This window comes from Cebus imitator, unplaced genomic scaffold, assembly GCF_001604975.1.
Source record: "Cebus imitator isolate Cc_AM_T3 unplaced genomic scaffold, Cebus_imitator-1.0 Scaffold45, whole genome shotgun sequence".
NCBI classification, from domain to species: domain Eukaryota; kingdom Metazoa; phylum Chordata; class Mammalia; order Primates; family Cebidae; genus Cebus; species Cebus imitator.
The window spans coordinates 5,983,693-6,007,888 of NW_016107360.1; the positions used below are offsets into that span (position 1 = coordinate 5,983,693).

General features: G+C 39.2%; 2 protein-coding genes across 2 annotated transcripts in view; one reads left to right on the plus strand and one right to left on the minus strand.

Moving 5' to 3' along the window:
- The window catches only part of DNAH11 (dynein axonemal heavy chain 11), a 403,839-nt gene that overhangs the window by 120,658 nt on the left and 258,985 nt on the right, over window positions 1–24,196 (plus strand). The window contains exons 26-28 of the mRNA XM_017526963.2: window positions 10,606–10,830; window positions 12,343–12,434; window positions 13,649–13,775. Of these exons, the coding sequence (XP_017382452.1) occupies window positions 10,606–10,830; window positions 12,343–12,434; window positions 13,649–13,775 (444 nt within the window). The remainder of the gene's footprint in view (window positions 1–10,605; window positions 10,831–12,342; window positions 12,435–13,648; window positions 13,776–24,196) is intronic.
- On the minus strand, window positions 7–1,056 carry LOC108303195 (aurora kinase C-like). The gene is made up of 2 exons (XM_037737966.1): window positions 833–1,056; window positions 7–743 (listed from the first exon to the last, which is right to left on the minus strand). Exons 1-2 carry the CDS (start codon window positions 1,054–1,056, stop codon window positions 62–64), a joined length of 906 nt encoding a protein of 301 aa, XP_037593894.1. The 3' UTR covers window positions 7–61.

A 24,196-nucleotide genomic window follows, 5' to 3' on the forward strand; every position in this document is an offset into this window, starting at 1 on the left:
CAAATGAGGTGGCAGAGCTAGGAGATCTCCCTGAGCAAACATAAACAGAAGCAGACAGGGCTCAAGAAGCCATCTGAGCACAGGGAGGCAGCACCCTTTGGGAATGGGCCTGAACCCAGGCATGCTTCAGGATCTGAGCCAGGGGCAGTCGCTCCAAGGGCTGGTATCTGAGAAGCTTGGAAATCAAGTCCTGGGCCCCTACAGGCATTGATAGTGGAAACCTCACATCCACCTTGAGGATGCCTTTGTAAGTCTCACTGTGGAAGGTGCTCTCAAAAGGTGGATATCCAACCAGCAGCTCATAGCAAAGCACTCCAATGCACCACAAATCCACCTTTTCATCATATGTTTTCCCCTCAGTCATTTCTGGGGGCAAGTAGTCTAGTGTCCCACACATTGTCTTTCTCCTCAGGGAGGGGGTGTGCACAGACCAGCCAAAATCTGCAATCTTCACCTCACCCCTGAACCCCAGCAGTAGGTTCTCTGGCTTAATATCTCTGTGAATCTCTTTCTTCTCATGGCAGTAGGTCAGGGCATTTGCCAACTCCTCCATTATCGTGGCTGTGCACTGTTCATCTAATTTCTCGCTTTTTTGCAGCTCCTTGTAGAGCTCACCCCTCGGAGCATATTCCAGAATCAGGAACACCCGGCGCGCATCATGGAAGTAGTTATACAGGCGTAGAATGTTGGGGTGTCTGGGAGCGAGTGAGGGGAGAACAGGACAGGAACCAGGATTTGGGTGTCTGCCCCAGGGTGGGAGCTCTAGGTAGTGTAAATGGAACAAACTGCAGAAAAAACTTGTAGATGCGCCTGGATCTCAATTTCCCGGCACAGCTGGTGCTCCAGTCCTTCCTTCTCTATCTGCGACTTGAAAACAACCTTCAGGGCCACGATGAAATGGCTTTCCTTGAGCCGAGCCAGGTATACATTCCCAAATTTCCCCTTGCCCAGGGGACGCCCGATTTCAAAGTCATCGATTGTGAGGCGCCGCCCTACGTTCCTCAGGACAGTAGTGCTGGGTCCCAGGAGCCAGCACGCCACACACCTGTCCTTCATCCCCGCATCCCACCTCCCTTCCTTTTCCAGATACCAAACCCAAGGTGCTCACATGGTTGGGTTGCTGGGCTGCTGGGTTGTTTGGCTTGCTGCAGCCACCGCTTGGCCTAAAGGCTGAGCTGTGCCCAGAGGCACTGCAGCTCCCTGGGAGCTCATGGGGACTAGAGGTGAGGGCGCGGACGCCTTCCTCAGCTCTCTGGATGGCTGTCCCTGTTCACAGGGTCCCGAAAGGGTTTGGGGGTCCCTTTACTGCCGAGGCGCTTCCGAGCCCGCTCATCCAGCGGCCTCACCTAGGCCCCGACGCGAGCAGGCTCCAGGGTCTGCGGCGTCGTGCCACTATTCTTAAATCTGTCTGTTAATGGACACTTAGGTCAATTCTATATTCTGGCTACTGTAAATTAGTACTGCAAAAAACATGGAAGTGTGGATATTTCTTCAACGTATTTTCTTTGGGTATATACCTAGTAGTGGAATTGCTGGATTATATTTTTAGTTCTAGTTTCTTGAAAAATCTCCGTACTGTTCTGCAGAGTGGCTTTACTAACTTATATTTCTACCAACAGCATACGTGGGTTCCCTTTCTCTGCATCCTTGCCAGCAGCATCCATTGTTACCTTTTTGGTAAAAGCCATTTAACCGGGGTGAGATCATATCTCATTGTATTATGATTTGCATTTCTCTCATGATTAGTGATGCTGAGCATTTTTTCATACAGCAGTTGACCATTTGTGTGTCGTATTTTGAGAAGTGCCTGTTCAAATCTTTTGCCCATTTTTAAATCAGATTGGATTTGTTCTTGTTTTATTTTGTTTTGCCACTGGGTTGTTTGAATTCCTTATGTATTCTGGTTATTAATCCCTTATCAGATGAGTAGTTTGCAAATATTTTCTCCCATTCTGTAGGTTGCCTCTTCACTTTGTTTATGTTGCTGTGCAGAAGCGTTTTATCTCAGCATGATCCTGTTTGTCCACTTTTGCTTTTGTTGTCTGGGCTTTTGAAGTCTTATACACACACACAATCTTTGCCAGACCAATGTCTTGTAGCATTTTTCCAGTGTTTTCTTCTGGTAGTTTTATAGTTTCAGGTTTTAGATTTAACTCTTTAATCCATTTTGATTTGATTTTTGTTTACATTGAGAGATAGGAATCTAGTTGCATTCTTTTGCATACAGTTTTCCAGTTTTCCCAGCATCATTTATTGAAAAGACTGTCCTTTCTCCATTGTATGTAGTTCTTGGCACATTTGTTGAAGATTAATTGGCTGTAAATGTATGGGTTTATATCTTGGGTCTCTGTTCTGCTCCATTGGACTCTGTGTCTATTATTATGTCAGTACTGTGCTGATTTGGTTACTATAGCTTTGGAGAAAAATTCAAAGAAATTTTTGATAGTTTGATGCCTCTAGCTTTGTTCTTTTTGCTCAGGATTGATATTTTTCAGGCTCTTCCATGATTCCATATAAATTTTGAAACTTTTTCTGTGGAAAAAAAGTTGTTGGTATTTTGATAGGGATTGCACTGAATTTAGAAATTGCTTTGGGTAATACTGTCATTTTAACAATGCTCTCTTCCAGTCCATGAGCATGGTATATCTTTCTGTTTTTTTGTGTGTGGCTTCAATTTCTTTCATTAGTGTTTCATAATGTTTCTTGTATAGAAACTTTCACTTTTCATCTTTCACTTCTTTGGTTAATTTGATTTCTACATATATTATTTGCAGCTGTTGTGAATGTGATTACCTTCTTGATTTTGTTCCAAATGTTTGCTGTTGGTACATATAAATGCAACTGGTTTCTGTATGTCTACTTTGTATCCTGCAACTTTCCATAACCTGTTCATCAGTTCTAACAGTTTTTTGGTGGAACCTTTAGGTTCTTTTAGGTAAAAGATCAAGTCATCTGAGAACAAGACTAATTTGACTTCTTCCGTCCAATTTGAATGCCTTTTGTTTCTTTCTCTTGCCTAATTGCTTTGGCCAGGACTTCTATTACTATAGTGAATACAAATAGTGAAAATGGGTATCCTTGTCTTGCTCCAGATCTTAGAGGAAAGGCTTTCAGTCTTTCCCATTCAGTACAGTGTTAGGTGTGGGTTTGTTATACGTGACCTTTACAATTTTGAGATATATTCCTTCTATACCAATGTCGATGAGAGTTTTTATCATAAAGGGATGTTGAATTTTATTAAATGCCTTTTCGAAATTTCTTGAACTAATCATATAATTTTTCTTCTTGGAGCTATTGATGCGATACATCACGTTTCTTGACTTGCATAGGTTAAACTATCCTATCCCTGGAATGACTCCTACTAATTCATGGTAAATGATTTTTTAATGTATTGTTGAATTCCATCAGTTAGTATTTTATGGAGAATTATTGCATCTATGTTTATCAGTAATATTGGCCTGTAATTTTCTCTTTTCCTTGTGTTCTTTTCTGATTTCTGTATCATGGTAATGCTAGCTTCATTTTGTTAGTCTAGCTAAAGGCTTATCAATTTTGCTTATCTTTTCATAAAACCAACTTTTATTTTGTTGCTCTTCTATATTGTTTCTTCAGTTTCCATTTTATCTACTTCTGCTCTCATCCTTGTCATTTCTTTCTTTTTGCTAGTTTTCAGTTAGGTTTTTTATTTGCTTTTTTAGTTCATTGAGGTCTATTGTTAGGTTGTTTATTTGAAGGCCTTCTTTTTTTTGATACGTGTACTATTACTTAAAATAAGCAATAGCTTATTGAAGCCCTTACAATAAGCAATAGCTTTATTTGAAGCCCTTCTACTTTTTTGATATACCTGCTATTGCTTACAATAAGCACATATATCAAAAAAGTAGAAGGGCTTCAAATAAACTTCCCTCTTATTACTGGATTTTGTTATATAGATTTTGATATGTTTTATTTTCATTTTAATTTGTTTCAAGAAACTTTTACATTTTCTTCTTAATTTCTTCATTGATTTATTGGTTGGTTAAGAGCATGTTGTTTAATTTTCATGTCTTTTTGACATTTCTAAGGTTCCTTTTGTTAATGATTTCTAGTTTTATTTCATTGTAATCAGAAAAGATACTTGATAGGGTTTTTACTTTTTAGAATTTGTTGAAACTTGTTTTGCACCCTAAGATATGATCTATTCTGGAGAATCCATATGCTGACAAAAAGAATGTATATTCTGCAGCAATTGAGTAAAATGTTCTGTCAGTCAGGCCTACTAGGTCTAGTGTGTAGTTTAAGTCTGATGTTTCTTTGTTGATTTTTTTTTGGAGACAGAATTTCACTCTGTCATGCAGTGGTGCAATCTCAGCTTACTGCAACCTCCACCTCCTGAGTTCAAGCAATTTTCCTGCCTCAGCCTCCTGAGTAGCTGGGACTACAGGCACGTGCCACCATTCCTGGCCAGTTTTTTGTATTTTTAGTAGAGATGGGGTTTCACCTTGTTAGCCAGGATGGTTTTGATCTCCTGCCTCAGCCTCCCAGAGTGCTGGGATTACAGGTATGAGCCATCGCTCCCAGACCTTTGTTGATTTTTTTATATCTGGAAGATCTGTCCATTACTGAGAGTGGGATGTTAAAGTCCTATACTGTTTTTGTTTTGCAGTCTATCTTTTGCTTTATCCCTTTAGGTCTATTAATGTTTGTTTTATAAACTTGGGAGCTTAGGTGTTGGGTGCATAGATACTTAATATTTATAATTATTATATCCTCTTGCCTAATTGACTGCTTTATCATTATGTAATTACCTTCTTTGTCACTTTTTAAGGCCTTGATTATAGTATATTTTATCTGATCTATGTATAGCTAGTAATACTCTTTTCTGGTCTCTAGTTGATATATCATTTTCCACTCTATCATTTTCAGTGTATGCGTGTCATTATAGGTGAAGTGGGTTTCTTATAGGGACTGTATAGTTCTGTTATGTTTCTTTATTCAGCCACTTTATGCCTTTTAATTGGAGAATTGAGTCCATTTATGGTCATTATTATTAAGTAAGGACTTATTGCTGTCATTTTGTCACTTATCTTCTGGTTGTTTTGTAATTCCACTCTTTCTTACTGTCTTCCTTTATGGATAAGTGATTTTCTCTAGAATGTTTTAATTCACTGCTTTTTATTTTTAGTGAATCTATTATAGGCTTTACCATGAGGCTTAGAAAAAAATATAACAAGTTATTTTAAAGAGATGATAACTTAGATCACAAAGAAAAAAAAACCCAAGAACAAAATGAACAAACTTTATTCCTTCTCTCCACCCCTCATTTTGAGCTTTAATTGTCTCAGTTTGCATATTTTTATATTGTCTATCTCTTAACAGGTTGCGGTAGCTATTGTTTTTGATAGATTTGTCTCTTGGGCTTTGTGCCAGAGGTATGAGTGGATTACACATTGTAGTTATGGTACTAGAATATTCTGTGTTTGTTCATGTATTTTATTTTGCCAGTGGGTTTTATGCCTTAAAAATTTTTTTAATGTTGATGTTTTCTATTTCAGATTGAAGAATTTCCTTTAGCTGTTTTTGTAAAACTAGCCTGGTAGTGGTGAATTAGCTTGGCTTTTTTTTGTCAGGGAATAGACTTCAATCTGTCCCTCATATTTGAAGGAATAGTTTGCTGGACACAGTATTCTTGTTTAGCAGAGTTTTTTTTCATTACATTTAGAACTTTGAGAATGTCATTCCACTCTATACTGGCCTACATTCTTTCTGCTGGGGTGTCTCTTGTCAAATTGGAGCTCCTTTATTATCTTACTTGCTTTTCTTTCGTTGCTTTGGAATTCTCTATGTGTCCTTGACCTTTGAGAGTTTGATTATTATATGACTTGGGGTAGTATTATTTGGGTCAGTTCTATTTGGTGTTCTCTGACCTTCCTGTAACTGGATATTAATATCTTTCTCAGGTTTTTGAAAGTTTTTAATGTTATTTATCTTGTAGACAGTCTTCCCTGCTTTTCATTCTTTGTTCTCTTAAATTCGTTAAAGCTTGTTTTGTGGCTACATTAGTCTGTTTTCATGCTGTTTATAAAGATATACCCAGGACTGGGTAGTTTACAAAAGAAAGAGGTTTATTGGACTTACAGTTCCATGTGGCTGGGGAGGCCTAACAATTGCAGCAGAAGGTGAAAGTCAGGTCTCACGTGGCAGCACATAAGAGAAGAGAGCTTGTGCAGGCAAACTCCCCTTTCTAAAACCATCAGATCTCTTGAGACTTACTCATAGTCACAAGAACAGCATAGGAAAGACCTGCCCCCATGATTCAATTACCTCCCACTGGATCCATCCCACAACACATGGGAATTCAAGATGAGATTTGAGTGGGGACATGGCCAAATTATATCACTAATTAATCTAAATTCATTGCTATATGCATTGATATTTTCCCAGTCATTTGGGTGGGGAGACAGCCAAACCATATCATTCTGCCCCTGGCCCTCTGAAATTATGTCCTTACGTTATAAAACCAATCACGCCTTCTCAACAGTCCCCCAAACTCTTAACTCATTTCAGCATTAACTCAAAAGTCCACACTTGAAAGTCTCATCTGGGACAAGGCAAGTTCCTTCCACCTATGAGCCTGAAAAATCTAAAGCAAGTTAGTTACTTCCTAGACACAATGAGGGTACAGGTATTGGTAAATACAGCCATTCCAAATGAGAGAAACTGGCCAAAACAAAGGGGCTGCAGGCACCATGCAATTCCAAAATACAGCAGGTCAGTCCAGTCTTAAAGCTCCAGAGTGATCTCCTTTGACTTTATGTCTCATATCCAAGCTATGCTGATGCAAGGGTGGGCTCCCATAGTCTTGGGCAGCTCTGCCCCTGTGGCTTTGCAGGTTAAAGCCTCTCTCTTAGCCGCTTTCATAGGCTAGCACTGAGTGTCTGTGGCATTTTTAGGTGCACAGTGCAAGACGTCAGTAGATGTACCATTCTGGAGTCTGGAGGACAGTGGCCCTCTTCTCACTGCTTCACTAGGTGGTGCTCCAGCAGGGACTCTGTGTGGGGACTCTCACAGCACATTTCCCTTTTGCACTGCCATAATAGAGGTTCTCCATGGGGACACTGCCCATAACAGCAGACTTCTGTCTCGGCATCCAGGCGTTTCCATACATCTTGTGAAATCTAGGCAGAGGTTCCCAAACCTCAGTTCTTGACTTCTATGCACTGGCAGGCTCAGCACCACATGGAAGCTGCCAAAGCTTGAGGTTTGCATCCTCTCTGAAGCCACATCCCGAGCCCTATGTTGGCCCCTTTCAGCCATGGCTAGAGTGGCTGGGATGCAGGGCACCAAGTCTCTAGGCTGCACATAGCATGGGAGCCCTGGGCCTGGCCCAGGTTACCCCCTTTTCCTCCTGTGCCTCCAGGCCTGTGATGGGAGAGCCTGCCACAAAGGTCTCTGATGCCCTAGACACATTTTCCTCATTGACTTGGGGATTAAAATTTGGCTCCTTGTTACGTTTGCGGATTTCTGCAGTCAGCTTGAATTTCTTCTCAGAAAATGGTATTTTCTTTTCTGTCGCATCATCTGGGTACAAATTTTCCGAACAACTTCTATGCTCTGCTTCCCTTATAAAACTGAATGCCTTTAATGGCACCCAGCTCACCTCTTGAATGCTTTGTTGCTTAGAAATTTCTTCTGCCAGATGCCCTAAATTATCTCTCTCAAGTTCAAAATACAACAAATCTCTAGGGCAGGGGCAAAATGCCACCAGTCTCTTTGCTAAAACATGACAGGAGTCACCTTTGCTCCAGTTCCCAACAAGTTCCTCATCTCCATCTAAGACCACCTCAGCCTGGATTTCGTTGATCATGTCATTATGAGCGTTTGGGTCAAAGCCATTCAAGTCTCTAGAAAGTTCCAAACTTTCCCACATTTTCCTATTTTCTTTTGAGCCCTTCAAAATGTTCCAACCTCTGCCTGTTACCTAGTTCCAAAGTTGGTTCCACATTTTTGGGTATCTTTTCAGCAGCACACCACTGTAGTGGTACCAATTTACTGTATTAGTTCATTTTCATGCTACTCATAAAGACATACCCAAGATTGGGCAATTTACATAAGAAAGAGGTTTATTGGACTTACAGTTCCACGTGACTAGGGAAGCCTCACAATCATGGCAGAAGGTAAAAGGCACATCTCACATAGTAGCAGATGAGAGAAGAGAGCTTGTGCTGGCAAACTCCCCTTTTGAAACCATCAGACCTTGTGAGACTTATTCACAATCATGGAACTGCATGGGAAAGACCTGCCCCCATGATTCAGTTACCTCCCACTGGGTCCCTTCCACAACACGTGAGAATTCAAGATGAAATTTGGATGGGGACACAGCCAAACCATATCATTGGCCTAACACGTGATCTGTCTTGGAGAATATTTCATTTGTGCTTAGAAAAATCTGTATTCTGCTACTGGATGAAATAGTCTGTCTATGTCCATTAGGTCTGTTTGGTCTAAAGTGTTCAAGTCCACTGTTTCCCTCTTGATTTTCTGTCCATATGATCTGTTCATTGTTGAAAGTAGATTGTACTGCAGTTTATGTCATACTTCAGATCTGTTAATATTTTTATATATTTAGATTCTCTGATGTGGGTGCATATATATTTTAAATCAGATTTTTAAAAAATTGTTATTTTTTTACTTTTTCCTAGTTTTAATACTCAACATCTGTTTATTCATTGAGCATTTAATTGTTATAGACTCCAGGTATGATACCATTTGGGATCCAAAGTTATGAACACTTGTTCTCTAGGAAGATGCACTTTGAGTAGGGAGATAAACAAAAGGACTCCAAGGAGTCTAAGACAGGGAAGCTTTGTGATTAAGGTGGATGAAAGATCCAGGGAGGGCATTAGAAGATGATGGTGCTTATGCTGAGACTTGAAGGATAGTCTGTTATTCTCCAAGAACTGGAAGTCAGAAAAGGATATTTACGCAATAAGGACAATATTAGTAGTACCTTGGGATGACAGGATGTCTCTGCCATTCAAAGGTAATGTCAAGATTCTAGTTTCCTTGGACTATACATTTTCTTTATGGGAATAGTGAAAAGTAGGCCTGAGTAGATAGTCTGAGAACATGATCTGTGGCCTTGAATTCTAAAATTATAGGTGTTAGTATCTCTTCACACATGGGAAGGGACAGACAGGAAATGACAGTAGTGTTATTAGACATAAGACATTTAGGGAAAAAACTGGTTTGGAGAGATGACCCTAATTGACTTATTCAGTGTGAGGGACATTTATGCCAAGGTGGAACACCAGACCACAGCTCAACACAGAGGTGCAGCCAAGAACTAGTGGTTGAGAGTTTACTATCAGTATCTTGAGACTTGATGAACTAGATAAAGAGAGTAAAGAAGATAAGCCGGCTGAGAATAGAGCATTGGAAAAGGCTGAATTTAGGGAACAAGAGGAGAAGGCAAAAAGGAGGCAGCAAGAGAGTGGTCAGAGAAATAGTTGAAACAGCATACTGTAATATCATAAAGAAGTGAAGGGATAACGTTTTTCCCTCAAAAAAGAGTCAAGTATGTTAAATACCTAGAGGAGAGAAACATGAGGAGTTGAGGTCATGCTGGTTAGTGACTTGCTGAGATTTCATGTCATAGGATGGTGAGAAGTACTAGCTAGACTGCATAGCATTAAAACAAGCCCTGCTGAGCTAAGCATTGAGTACCCATGAACACAAAGAAGGGAATGTTACACACTGGGGCCTACTTGAGGGTGGAGGGCAGGAGGAGGGTGAGGATCAGAAATCCACCTGTCAGGTACTATGCTCATTACCTGGGTGATGAAATAATCTGCACACCAAACTTCCACAACATGCAGTTCACCCATGTAACAAGCCTGCATATGTACCCCTTGAACCCAGAATAAAAGTTGGAAGGTAAAAAAAGACATGTGAAGACAGACTTAGAACATTTCAGTTAGGCAGAGATGCAATGCTGTGGGATAGAAGCATTCCAGACACACTAGCCACATTTTAATTAAAACAGAGTTTGTTAGATTTTCTTTTTAATATAAACATGAGAAACAAAAACCATATTAACTACAGCATTGTTTTCAAAATAAAACTGCAATCAATACTTGAAAAGAGAGCTGTGGAGCTCAGCAGTGAACTGAGAAGGGAGGAAAGTGGAAGCACGAGGGCCTAGCAGGCTGGTGGGGGGCAGTTTTCTAAATTGTTTTTTAAGATTGATAAACACATACTTGCATAATCTTGGCATGACTAATAGGCCGGGATGCAAGGAATAATAATGAAAGAATACAGTTTAATTCCCAATGCTGAACCCCAATACACAACTTTTTTTCTGCCTGCAGTAGATAAATGGCCTTCTTGAGAAAGACATGAGATATGGTTGTTTTATGTATTTATTTTTTTTCTGTTTGGAAAAATGTTAATATGAGTATTTACTACCATTAATTCACTCATTCAGCAAAAACAAATGCCAGTTCCAGGTATTACATGGTAGGTCTAAGAATCCAGCAATAAACATAGTAGATATAGTGCCTCCCTCATAGCACTCACAGTCTACTAAATTTAGCTACTATTTAAAATTCTTTGCCTTTATTTTAGGTTCAGTTGCAGACTCTTCTTCAAAGCAAGTATGTAGAATATTTCATTGAGCAAGTGTTAAGCTGGCAAAATAAATTGAACATAGCAGACTCGATCATCTTTACTTGGATGGAAGTCCAGCGAACTTGGTCTCACCTGGAAAGCATTTTTGTCTGTTCAGAGGATATTCGAATCCAGCTTGTGGAAGATGCTAGAAGATTTGATGGGGTGGATGCTGAATTTAAGGTTTGTCAAAGACAGGCTGTATGCTATTCTAGCAAAGTTTTGCAAAGAAACATGAGTTGGAGCATCATATTTATAAAAATGAATATATTTTTGCATGAGTAAGCAGGAGTCAGGAGACTTTTCCTGCAAAAGGCCAAGTAATAAATATTTCAGGCTGTGTAGATCATGAAGCCCCTCTAACACATTCTGAATAGTGCCATCAAAGCATGAAAGAGGACATGGATAATACATAAACAAATAGATATGGCTATATGCCAATACAACTTTATTTGTAGACACTGACATTTGAATTTCACATAGTTTTCATTTGTCACAAAATATTATGCTGTTTTTGATGTTTTTCAATGATTTAAAACTGCAGGCTAGGCTCAGTGGCTCACACCTATAATCCCAGCCCTTTGGGAGTCCAGGGTGGGAGGATGACTTGAGGCTAGGAGTTCAAGACAAGCCTAGGCAATATAGTAAGACCCCTTCTCTACTAAACAATTTTTAATAATTAGCTGGGCAAGGTGGCCCACGCTTGCAGTCCTAGCTACTCGGGAGACTGAGGTAGGAGGATAACTTGAGCCAAGGTAGTTTGAGGTTACAGTGAGCTATGACTGCACCATGCACTCCAGCCTGGGTGACAGGATGAGACCCTGTCTCCAAAATAAATGTAAAAATCATTATTAGCTTCTAGGTCATGCAAAGAGAAACATCAGGCCATATTTGTCCCATGTGCCATAGATTGCTGACATTTGTGGTAAAAAAAGGTAAACAGATTTTTACTTACAGTCTTCGTAAGTAAAAGACTGAGAAAGGACAACAGGTAGAAAATCATACTACTAGTTTGGGTTTTTCTTTTCTGTAAGAGCCACAGAAACCACATAGCATTGTGCATATAATAATGCTAATTGATTTGAGAGATTTCTAGCAAAGGATAATAACTATTTCTCATAAAATTGAATTAAACGGTTTCTTCTTTCTACCTAAAGTAGAAGTTGTGGATCAATTTTAATTCCTTTAACTTTTGAGGAGGAAAAAACAGATTGTTTAGCTCTGTGTCACTTTTATACATAGGTGAGCTTGTTAAGATTCTGCGTGCTCTCTCACTCTGTCTTTCTCCCTCTCCTTCCCTTTCTCTGTCTCTCTCTTTCTCTCTCCCTCACCTCTCTTCTCCTCCTCTCTCCATTTCTCTCCTTTTTCCTCTTCCCTTTCTCCCATCCTTTTCTCCTTCTTTTCCCTTTCTTTATTTTTTGTTTGATTTAGAAGATAAAAATTCTGTGTGGGCCTAAATTGGTGACAATGCTTATTACATTTATTTTGATAAAAACTATGTGCTTGTACATTGCTTTTGATCTTCATCTAAGAGTTGAAAAGCAAAAGTAAGCAGTTGTGGTGTCAGACATTCTTAGAAATCTCTTGAACCTTGCCCCTTCATTCTTTGTTCTTCATTTTTTGATTCTCAAAACGATTAAAAGTTTAGAAAAGATTGTTTTAATATCCATGGCTTTATATTGTGCTTTCATTCAGGAGTTAATGTTCAAGACAGCCAAAGTAAAAAATGTGTTAGAAGCAACATGCCAACCTAATCTCTATGAAAAACTTAAAGATTTACAGTCCAGGTAAGAATAAAGCTATAGAAGATGATTAATTTGCTGTAATTTTATGAGTCTCTTTCACATACCTAATAGTATTTAATACTGTGTTGTTATAGGTGCAACCTCTACTAAATTATTTTGTAATTTTGCTTGTAATTGTCTAGTTGCCTCGTACATGTTACGTGGAATGTATATATTGTAAGTTAATGTAAATCCAAAAATACTTGTTTTCTGAGAGGAGTTTTATACTGGTAAAATTAGAATATCTTATTGTCAAGAGCACTGACATGATTGATTGATTAATTCTTTCATCAAACTATTCTGTAAGTATTGATTGAGCACCTACTGTGTGCCAGGAACTGGGATTTGCACTCAGTTAATGTAGTTCCTTAGTTTGCATACCCTTTCATTTTATTAGAAATTATCCTTAGGGAGCATAGTAGCACTGTTGAAATCATTGACCCAAGGGACATCTGTAAGGTAATTTTCACATTTAATTCTATAACAGTTAGTGGTCATAAGAATATTCTGGCTGTTGATTAAAAAATGGGCAGATCTGGTACTAAAATGATGGGTTATGGAACTGCAGTCCTTTTTAATTCCAAGGTAAGGAAAAGATCTAGACAAAATTGTATATTACATAAACAAAACAGTTTTATAGTCTTAAAGTGTTTTGGTATTAAAAAGGGTGAAGTTAATTATTTCGGTTGAGTGTAGCTCTTTGGGGCTTTGGGACCCTGCTTCTGGGTCATTTCTGCTTTGCTAAGGGCAATAAAGTGGAACCAATTCTAGATCTAATGACTCCTCTGAATACCTGAGAGGAGTGAAGTCACTTGTGTTTTGTAGACATCCGGTGGGGAAAAGAAGACCCTAAACCAATTACATCTTACCAGTGTGTTTTGCTCTCAGGATGAAGGATGACAACTTAGTCTTCACTTCTGATTAGGAGTGTCATTCAGAAAAGCAATAAATAACATAAACCTAAGTGTAATTTATATTTAGCTGCAACTAATGGGGTGTGTGTGTGTGTGTGTGTACGTGGCATAGTACTCTTTTACTTGGCATTACTTGTATATTAGTCATAAGCCAAGATGATGGTGTCAAAAGCGGGAAGCAGGCTACCTGTTAAACAGTGAGTTTACTGTATTGAATGGCGCACAGGTCTTGAGTTTTGTTTTGCTGAAGTTTTAATGACTGAATGGACAAGGTATGCTTAAAAAGATTTTTCATTCATACAGGCTTTCTCTTTGTGAAAAAGCTCTCGCTGAATATCTGGAAACCAAGCGCGTAGCCTTTCCTCGCTTCTATTTCATCTCTTCTGCTGATTTACTTGACATTCTCTCAAAAGGAGCTCAGCCTAAACAGGTAATATTTTTTTGATAGTCTTGTATCACACTGTGTTAGCTGAGGAATGTCATAGTGTCTCTATCATTGTCAGATGCTGCCTGTCATGTCACATGGGCCAGGAACTAGAAAATCTGCAGTTAAAATCTGTAATGCAGCATCACAGGGATTTCAGAGGCTGTGCAAAATGGAGCAGGAAGAATAACTGTCTGATGCTTAGTAAAGAGGAATGGTGTTAAATGTGTAAGGCTTACAGTCCTGAAAGAAGGTGTTGGAAAGAAACGCCGGTGCCAAATCCCCCAGAATTCTGGGACAAGGGCCAGGACATCCATTGCCTGGTTAGCAGCTTTCTTAGGGGAGAAAGGTTCATTTGGAATGAGATCATGGCTGGTGCCTTCTTCCTACTCCCTCCAGAGTAACCTTCATAATTATTACATTGGGCTAATCTTCAGTGCTGTCCGAGTTAGATTTGTATAATTTTGAGATCATCCTAAACTAACCCTCTACTCTTCCCCTATCTATACAAAAATAATGCATCACCTTTTTGCTGATTCCCATGTCAATATTTAAAGCTAATAAAAGGAGGTATTATCTTGTATAATCTGAGAGCTCAGATCAGAGACAGACTATGTACAAATTCCCAAGCACTGCTTTGTATAAACTTTAGAGAATGTTGCCTTTCATTTAGACCTACTCAATCTTCCTGTTCACTTAGATCTTTCAGTTGTGGCTGACATAGCTGCTCACTTCTAGAGTTGACTGTATACTGTAGATTATATTGAAACTGAAGCTTATGCTATATAGTTGTGGGGTTTTCTAAATGTTTTTATTTTTCTTGTGAAAATTTTTCTTTAAATATTTTTATGCCATTTTTCTTTAGAATGTGTGTCTCTTCACATTGCAGTTCCCTGTATTTTGCTGTTCTTTGGGCACAGTTTTTATCTTGATTATTTTTCTCTTGTTTATCATTCAACTTTGCACCTAAATTAATTGGGTGGCTATTCTTGTCGTTAATACAAGTGCAGTCTTGCTATTAATAACAGAATTGTTGGACAATTTGGGCAGCATGTTCAGGGTCACCACTCAGGTATTGTTTTGTATGTTCGTGCTAATTTCCAGATGGCTTTGCAAATAAAATCTCTCTGATTAAATTGATTATGAATCTACTATGCCCGTCTTTTACATACTTAGTAGCACACAATTAGATGCTTAAAAAAAACTAATTTGAAACATAATAGTTGTAACTACACTTATGCTCCAATAAGCCCCCGAGTGCATCCTCATGACTAGCAGCTGAACCCTTTGCCCGGGGTTACTCTGTGAGGGCAGCAGGTACCATATTCCATTAATGTACATGTTCCTGAATACTTTTCAAATCTGAAATGTTTCTAATGCAAAATGAATTTTCAGTAGTTAACAGAGAGGTGTGTAAATCTGTAAGTAGGTTAGCTTTCTCTTTCTTTTAATCATATTATTTAAATACAGTGAACACATGTGTCACTGGCTTATTGACTAATATTAATTCCTTGGAATAACAGTCATGAAACAGTTTTATCTTTCTGCAATTACTAATCTTGCCTGTGCCCTGCGAATCTCTTTGCACTGGTAGCTGACCTCTTTCTAATATCTTGGGAAGGTATTGTAATTTCCTGGTCCCCCTTTCTTATTCAAAACTTAAAAAATAAACCAAAAGCAACTCAGCATATTCTGTTTGGAAATTTCTCTCTCATCTCCATGTCAAGGCCAAGTTTTCATCTAAGAACTTGGGGTTGGGAGGGAGACTTCGATTATTTCATCCCCACTCTCTGCCCATTTATCACTGGGAGGGGTTTAGGGGTATGATTTGTCTGTTGTGGCCCTTTCTTAAGGACTGCTCCTATTTCCCTTGCCAGCAGTGACTGTCCATCTTCACCCTTAACAGCAAGGATACATGTGCTGGGTTTCTGGTGGAACATGTGTAGAGGTCCTCTGGGAAAGGGAACCTCCTCAGGGATGTATATGCCAGAGCCACTTCCACTTTAATCCTTCCAGTTCTTGCACTTGGCAGTATAACCAGCCACCTGGTTCCATCTTCCTTCTCTGTTTCTACCTAGGCAGATGTCCAAACAAGGAGCACATTGAAGATTCACTTCCTGCTGGTTCCCAAAGTTTTTATAAGTGATTCTCCTACTCCTCTTGCTTGACTTTAGAGTGGAGGTTGGGGGACCCAGTCTTCTGTCTTACCCACAGAGAGGGAGGGAGGTGCCATGGCCTCCCCGTCATGGCTGATAACTCATGCTGTGCAGATGGCCTCCTTTGCTCTCTTCCTCCCTATAGTACTTTCTGTAGAAGGTGTGCATGCAGGTAGAGGAGGGTGGCCTGTTGAAATGTGTCTTACCAAACCCTGGAGGGACTTACCTGTCCTAACCCTTGTCTATTTCCTTCAGAATGTGCACGTACTCACTGCCTCTTTGTCCTTAATTGAAGTCCTATTCTGTGCTAGAGGGAAAGATCACTCAGTGTATTCTTGTCACCGTCTCTATTCACCCTCCTTTTAAATCATCAAAAAATGCTTCATGTCTTAGCTAGACTACATGTTGACTCACAATTTATGCATCCCTGATGCCAGTTTATTTTTCAGACTTAAATGATGTGCTTTTTAAATTCTTTTAAAAATTTTTTGCAACATGACTTCGGTATTTTACAGAGTGCTGTCTTCTCCTTTATCAGTGTGACTTACTGTGTATGTCTCCTCACCTACCCCATTCATAGCATTTTAACCACACGTTCTGAATCCCTGAACTCCAGGTACATTGCTCAGTACTAGTACCCCTCCTTAATGAATGACTAGATTATTTAAGACATTTTAAAGATCTGAAATTGTGATGAAGCTGAATGTTAAAATCATAGCACGGAGCTCTCCAGGCTCCCTCATAGCTGTGCGAATAAATGCCACCACACTAACAAAGGGAAGTGGGTATTTCTGCTCACCAGCCAAAAGGATCCAGCCCTGTGGCCACAGTATAAACATGCTTTACAGTTCTGACACACACATTTGAAGTGGTAGATATACCTTTGATATATTTTGAAATTTTGAGGAAATTCATATTTCAAGTTGTGTTCAAAATGTGATTTCGTTGAAGTCTTTTTGTGTACACTAAAATTTTGAACAATTAAAATTCCAATAAAATGCTGTCACACTGTTACTAAAGGTCTATTATTAGAAAAAGTGTTTAGTAGCCTCCATGGTACAAATAACCATCCAAGAGTGACTTGCCGAGAAGGAGCTAAGGGCCATTTGAGTCATCTAGAGCCATAGGCAGCTTCTTTCCATGAAAGAAATGGTTCTGCAAATTCAACATGCATTCTGAATTCTTGCTCATTAACTGTGGGAGAGTTCATGCTACAGGCTGTTAGGCCACGTAGCGTGATCTTGCTATACTCTCTTACCTTCTTTTCAATATTGGAAGCAGTTTCAGACCACCAGACTTAGTCTTTCCGTCTATGCCCTTTGTGCTAACATTCCTGAATGTGCTCCGTGTAGTGTGACTGAGATAACATGGCAACTGCAGCTTGTGGAGCAACAATGCAGTTTCCCCATAAAAGGTGCCTTTTGTGGGTAGATAATTCATCTTAACATCTTGTGAATGACTTGAATTTTCCAGGCCCCCCTCCTCAACCCACCCACACTCCATTTAAGAGTATTGGTCCAAGTGAGAGTTTCTGCAGTTAATTGCGGAATTTGATCAGCTTGAATAGACTAGCCAGGGAGGTCTGTTAACCACCACAGCCCCCACTCTGTAAGCAGAAACTCCTAGCTTAAGATACAAGAGTTCGAATGGCAGAATGATAAAGCTGGGGTGTCTAAAATGCTGTCAGTGATTATTAGCTGCTGGTAAGTTTGGTTAAGATCAAGTTTTAGAAATTTTCTTCCCCCAGAATTCAGCCTGACCTCCCAAGATTATCGATTAACTAAAGGATGGTGGATACAGGTGCTGCTTAACTTCAGTGGTAAAACTCTCTTGAAGTTGCTGTAGAAATAAAACTTAAAGGTGTATTTGCCAGATTCATTGACATGGTGCAATAGTTAAGGACAACTGGCCTGAAGTCCTTACGGGATTCAATAATAACATTCTTTGATATTTTTTTCTCGTTTCACAGAAATGTGTATTTTTAAACTAAAGTCCTATAGTGGTTAAAGTCAGATAACATAATACCAGTTTATCCTTTTGCACCCTTTCAAATTGTTACATACTATCTTAAAATAACTGACAACTTTGGAGTATCAGGTGTTTTTAGCCATTGTTTCCTAATGATGTGAAAGATTGTTTTATCTGAGGACAGTTTGCACATTTTCTCTTGTTTCTTCTGCTGTGAAACACTGAACTTCTCCATGAAGGTTAGCTTTGGATAAGCTAATGCACAATAGAGGTATACTAAAGAAAGACACACTGTCAATGTGATTGGCTCTACTTGTGCTTCTAATGGAATAGCTGTGATTCTTACATGGCTACTGAGCACTTGAAATGTAGCAGCTAAGGAACTGACTTCTTATTGGAATAAATTGCAATTGATTTAAATCTAAAAATTGATATTTGATTCAGTTACTGGAAAACATAGTGTGTTTGAAACAACTTGGGTGTGTGAATCTACCTTTGTCCCTGCATATTTTTTGAAATGAAAATACAGGTCTGGCATTTTCTAATGAAGAAACCAGATGAGCTGTGCTGAAAATATAAAATACATACCTTGTTTTAAAGACTTACCACAAATAAAATGTGGAAAATACCTCACTTTTTCTATTACTCACATGTTGAATGATAATATTTTTGGATATACTGGATTAAATATACATTAAAATTAATTTCACCTTTTTTTGATATTACTTAATGTGGCTGCTAGATAGTTGTAGCTGTGGACATTGAAGCCACAATGCATTCTCTAAAATGACAAAATACATATACTCAGGAATGCTTAATGTTTGCCCAAAGAAATGCCATTCAAGGGCATCTGCACCAGTCTACACAGAAGGAAATCTGCCAACTTGTCTTTGGAGAAATCTCCTATATTGCAGCGATGAGACAGATGGCACTCAACTGATACCTCTAATAGACTGTAAATATTGGCATTTGGAAAGGTGCTTCTGAGAAATGAGCTTTATATTAGGTGATAAAAAGCACCAGTGGATCTTAAAGGGGCAAATATCTAGACCCCACACTCCCACAAGCACAATATGTTTTTATGTAGAGCTTCCATTTGGTTATCTTCCTGATAGAGTAAAAGTGTCTCAGCATAAGAATTTCAGAAGGATGGAGCTCAGTAGTCATTCATAGTGTGCCAAAACCTTCACTGACAGGATATTCCTCTTTAGATAATTAATAGGAAAAAGACTCAAGATGTATATGATAAGCTGAGGGCATGCAAGAATGAATGAGTTTTAGTTAAAATGAAATCAATAAAAAATTCTAACTTTCCTAAAGGAAATAGGAAGCTGGATAAGATACGAGGTATCTTAAGTGGAGGAGAGGGTTGTTCCTGAGTTTAAGTTGGGACTGAAGATGGAATGGGAAGGAGTAAAAGGACACAGAAAAGGGGTCATGGTTTGACCGTCTTGCCATTGGCTTCATTGATCTGAAGCTGAGAAGCAAGGAATCGAAGCTGCTCATGAAAGTGTGGTCTGTCACAGAAACTGCAAAGTAAGAGCAACTCTGCTTGGCATGACTTAAGAATATGTAACATTTTGAATGGGTATCTTAATATAAAGCCAGCCCAGTTAGCCTAGAGATTCAGACATTTAGGTGTATGACAAGAAAATAGAGAATCTGCTTTCAAAATAAATGAATAAATTATATATCTTATGGAGATTATCGTTGATTATCTTCTCCCAATGATTAATAAGTGGTTAATCACAAATTTTGTATAACAATATGCACAGTTTTTTCTTCGTTTTGCATGTGTTGTCACTGCATTGTATTCTATTGTAGGCCCTTTGGAATTCTCTCCATAGCCCATGTATAAGTTATACAACAACATTAGGGCTATTATAATGTGAGATTAAAGTAAAATATCACTTCAATGTGATGAGATCCAAAAATTAAATGTTATAATTAGGGGGTCCTGCCAGCAAGAAGCTCTAGGCCCTTCTGTAGAATCTGAAATGGTTCTGGCTTTGATGTCGCTTGATTAAGGTTGTTTAATTCCAGCTTAAATTCAGTGGGTAGAGCTTCCAGCTTTAACAGATGAACTTTTAACAGAGTACCGTTCTTTCTGGAAACAACTAGAAAAGCTGGATAAAATATTTAACTGAATCTGTTTAAATGTACTGAAGGGCATCTAAAGAGCACTGAGGAAGTCAGTGTTCCAGGGGCTAAGATGGCAGCAGAAGAAAGCACGAAGAGATTTGCCTAATGTTTGGTGCTGCTTTTCCCCTCGAGACCTTTGATGATTCATAGATGTGCTCAAGGGTATGAGAAGCTGATCAGAGCTTTCATGAGACTCATGGAACTTGAAAGAAGGAGAAATATAAAATAAAAAAATTAAAACTGGAACTCAGGTCCCCTTAAGGAGGATATTATACAGAGAATCAAACAATAATAAGAAGTGGTTCTAAGGTGAATTGGACAGAAAGTTGCCAGAGTTGGGGGAGACGGAATCTACTATATACCATATCTAAAAATTAGTTCCAGATGGATGTAAACCTAAATGTGAAAGGCAAAACAATAACATATGCAACATGTGAGGAAGGATATCTTTATGATATTGGGGTAAGCAAAATTTTCTTAATTGGATACAGAAGTCCTAACTATAAAGAAAAAATTTGATAAATTTGACTATGTTAAAATTTTGAAACTTTAGCTTATCAAAAGTTACTGTTGAGAATAACAGTGTAAGCCACAAAATGGGAAAAGATGTTTGCAATACAAACAAAAAACTCATATACAAAATATATAAAGAACTCCTACAAAGAAACAAAGACAGATAATCTAATATAAAAGTGGATAGAATACTTAAACAGACAGTTCACACAAAAAAAGATTCTCATGCCTAGTAAACATAAGAAAGGTCGCTTAACCTGAAAAGTTGTCAGGCAAATGCAAATTAAAACCACAACAAGAGATACATTTCTGTTTTGGGCCAAGATGAAGTAACAGAAACTGGATTTACCTTCCTGCCTGAAACAACAAACTTTCAGCAAAATACATGAAAAACAACAGCTTTCTAGATACTGGACATCAGGCAGGGGGGGTATTCATGACAAATAAGGAACAGGGATTTATTACAGGTGAGGAACGAATGGAGTGAGCACTATGATTATCTCAGTTTTGTGCCTTGAGAGAATTTCCAGGCCATAGCATTCGAAGGGAAACCCAGACAGAGTCCAAGGTGGCTACAGTTTGCAGAACTGAATACGAAAGAGGAAAGAGCCATACAAAGAGAACTCCAGAAACTTATGGAGAGGCTCCTTTGAGTATTAGGCAGAGTGCTGAATAGTGTATTATATGTGAGGAAGCTACCCAAGGCTGGGGAAAGAATCATCGGGTCCCCATTGAGCTCAAACAGGATGAGAGAGAATACCTGTTTCCATGAATTGGACTTGAAGCCCTTATAATTTATAAGCAGAATACTGACAGGGTCTGTTCCTGGTAAGTGGGGTATAATTAGCCCTTAGATTAGACACTGCTCTGGTCCCTCCAAACAAATCTTAAATAGCAATATCCAAAAGAATCAAAGTCTTTACAAGTAATCTATACCAGGAAAAGAAATCTCAAAAGTATGGGAGTGAAAATATATTCATCTTTAAGCAGGGTAAAGTTCACAATGTCTGGCATTGCATTAAGGTTTACTGAGTATGTGAAGAAATAGGAATATTCAACCCATGAAAAAAGAGACAAATCAAAACTGACCCAGATATTATACAGATAATAGACTTGGCCAATAAATATATTAAAAGTAATTATATCTGTATTTCGTGTGTTCAAAAAGTTAAGTAGAGACCTGGAAAATATCAGAGAGTTTAATGCGTGTTCTAGGACTTTCCAAAGTGGGGAACAAGAAGAAAGAAAGGAAATATTTGAAAAACAACAGCCAAAGTTTTCCAAATTGATGAAAAGTACAAAAGTATAAATTCACAAACTTAAGAAACTTAATAAACCGAAATACAAAAAACAGGAAGAAAATGACACCAAATTGTTCAAATTGGTCAAAACAATATAGAAGTCTCAAAGTCATCCATAAAGCCAAATTTTACACAAATGAACAAACATAAGGATGACAACAGACTTCACATTGGAAACAATGCAAGTGGAGTAGCAACTTCAATGTACTGAAAGAGAAAACATCTGTAGCCCTAGAATTTTATACCTTTAAAAAAATGATAGCAAAATAAAGACATTTTAACACATTCAGAAACTCAAAGATTTTATCACCACTAGACTGGCACTACAAGAAAGGTTAGAGAAATTTTCTTCAAGGAAAAGGAGGATGACACTAGATGGAAATTTTGATCTATACCAAAAAATTATGAACACTGAAACGTCAACTGTATGGAACTAGACAAAATTGGAACATTTGCCATTCATCAGAAGATGGAACGGTACCAAAAAAATAGAAACATTGAAATAATATATATATATAAGTTTAAATACTGGCTCTGTGGTTACTGGCTATGTTATTGCTTAACCTTTTAAAACCTCAATATCTTTATATACCAAATGGGGAAAGCAGTAGGTTTTGTCTCTTTGGCTTCTAAGTAACAGGCAAAACAAAATGTGTAAAGAGGAGGGGGACAGATCCAAAATGGCCAATTAGGAGCAACTCAGGATTGCAGCTCCTAGCGAAACCACAGAGGGTGAGTGGACACCGCATTTCCAGATGGATTTTTATTGCCCGCAGGCCAGGAGATTCCCAGGTGGAGGAGCCCCACGGTTCGCCAGGGCAGTTATTTTGGCCAGCGCAGCTGTTTTGGCTGGTGCCCCGGCGTAGCGGTTCTCTGTACAAAATATACGAATCTGGGTGCCGTTTCAGCTGGCGATTGGAGCTCCTGGGAGACTGAGACACCCATTCAACTGATAATAAAGGGGACTAAAACAGGGAGCCAGGCCAGGAGGTTCCCGGGCAAAAAAGTGCCATGAATCTCAGTGCGGCTGTTTCAACCAGCGCAGTGGGTCGCCACACGAAATCACACAGATCCTGGTGCCTTTTCAACAGACGACTGGAACATCTGGGAGACAGAATCGACCGTTGAACTAAAAAGAGAAAAAAATGGGCCCTGAGGCTGGAGCCGGGTGATCAGGCTCGGCTGGTCCCACCCCCACAAAAAAAAAAAAGCAATCTGAAATGCTCTGGATTGAGAGTTTCACAACAAGCACAGCTGAACCTGGGGCGGTGCAGCTCTGTGGGGGAGGGGTGTCCGCCATTACCAAGGCAGTCCACCACTATGGAGGTAGTCTGCCATTGCTGAGGCAGCCCACCCTTACAGAGAGAGTCCACCATTACAGAGGTGTGCTGCCATTGCCGAGGCAGTTCTAACTATACCTATATAAACAGGACTGCAGGGAAGTTCACATGGCAGCTGGGTGGAGCCCACAGCAGCTCAGCAAAGCCTCTACAGGCAGACAGTGGCTGCCTCCTTGCTGGGCAGGGTAGCCCTGAAAAAAGCCAGCAGCACAACAGAAACTTGTAAATAAAGCCCTAACTCCCCAGGACAGAGCACAGGGAAAAAAAAACAAAAATGGGGGTTTATGAGTTCTGCTGCAGCAGACTTAAACATACCTGCCCAGCAGCTCTGAATGAATAACGGAGCTCACAGCTAAGCACTTCAGCTCCTATAAAGGACAGACTGTCTTGTCAAGCAGCTCCCTGACCCCCGTATATCCAAAGAGTCACCTCATAAAGGAGAGCTCAGAGTGACATCTGGCAGGTATCCTCTGGGACAAAGATGGCAGAAGAAGAAACTGGCAGCAACCCTTACTGTTCTGTAGCCACTGCACATGACCCCCAGGCAAGCAGGGCTTGGAGTGGACCTCAGTAGTCCTACAGCAGAGGGGCCTGAATGTTAGAAGGAAAACTAAGAAACAGAAATAACTTCATCAATAAACTGGACATCCACTCAAGAGACCCAATCTGAAAGTCAAGAACTACAAAGATGACAGGTGGATAAATCCACAAAGATGGGAAGAAAACAGCAAAGAAAGGAGGAAAACACCCGAAACCAGAATGCCTCTCCTCCTGCAAGGGATCACAACTCCTCATCAGCAAGGGAACAAGGCTGGATGGAGAATGAGTGTAATGAATTGACAGAATCAGGCTTCAGAAGGTGGGTAATAAACTTCTGTGAGCTAAAAGCACATGTTCTAACCCAATGCAAAGAAACTAAGAACCTTGAAAAAAGATTTCACGAAATGCTAAAGAGAATGGACAACTTAGGAATATAAGTGAATTGATGTTTCAACAGCCGAATTGAC

What these genes read in the sequence shown, in the direction of transcription:
- LOC108303195 (XM_037737966.1), bottom strand. Translation starts at nt 1,056, where the DNA reads ATGAAGGACAGGTGTGTGGCGTGCTGGCTCCTGGGACCCAGCACTACT. An exon ending in GAAGGACTGGAGCACCAGCT is followed by an intron (nt 744 to 832) that starts GTGCCGGGAAAT and finishes ACCCTGGGGCAG; the next exon opens with ACACCCAAATCCTGGTTCCT.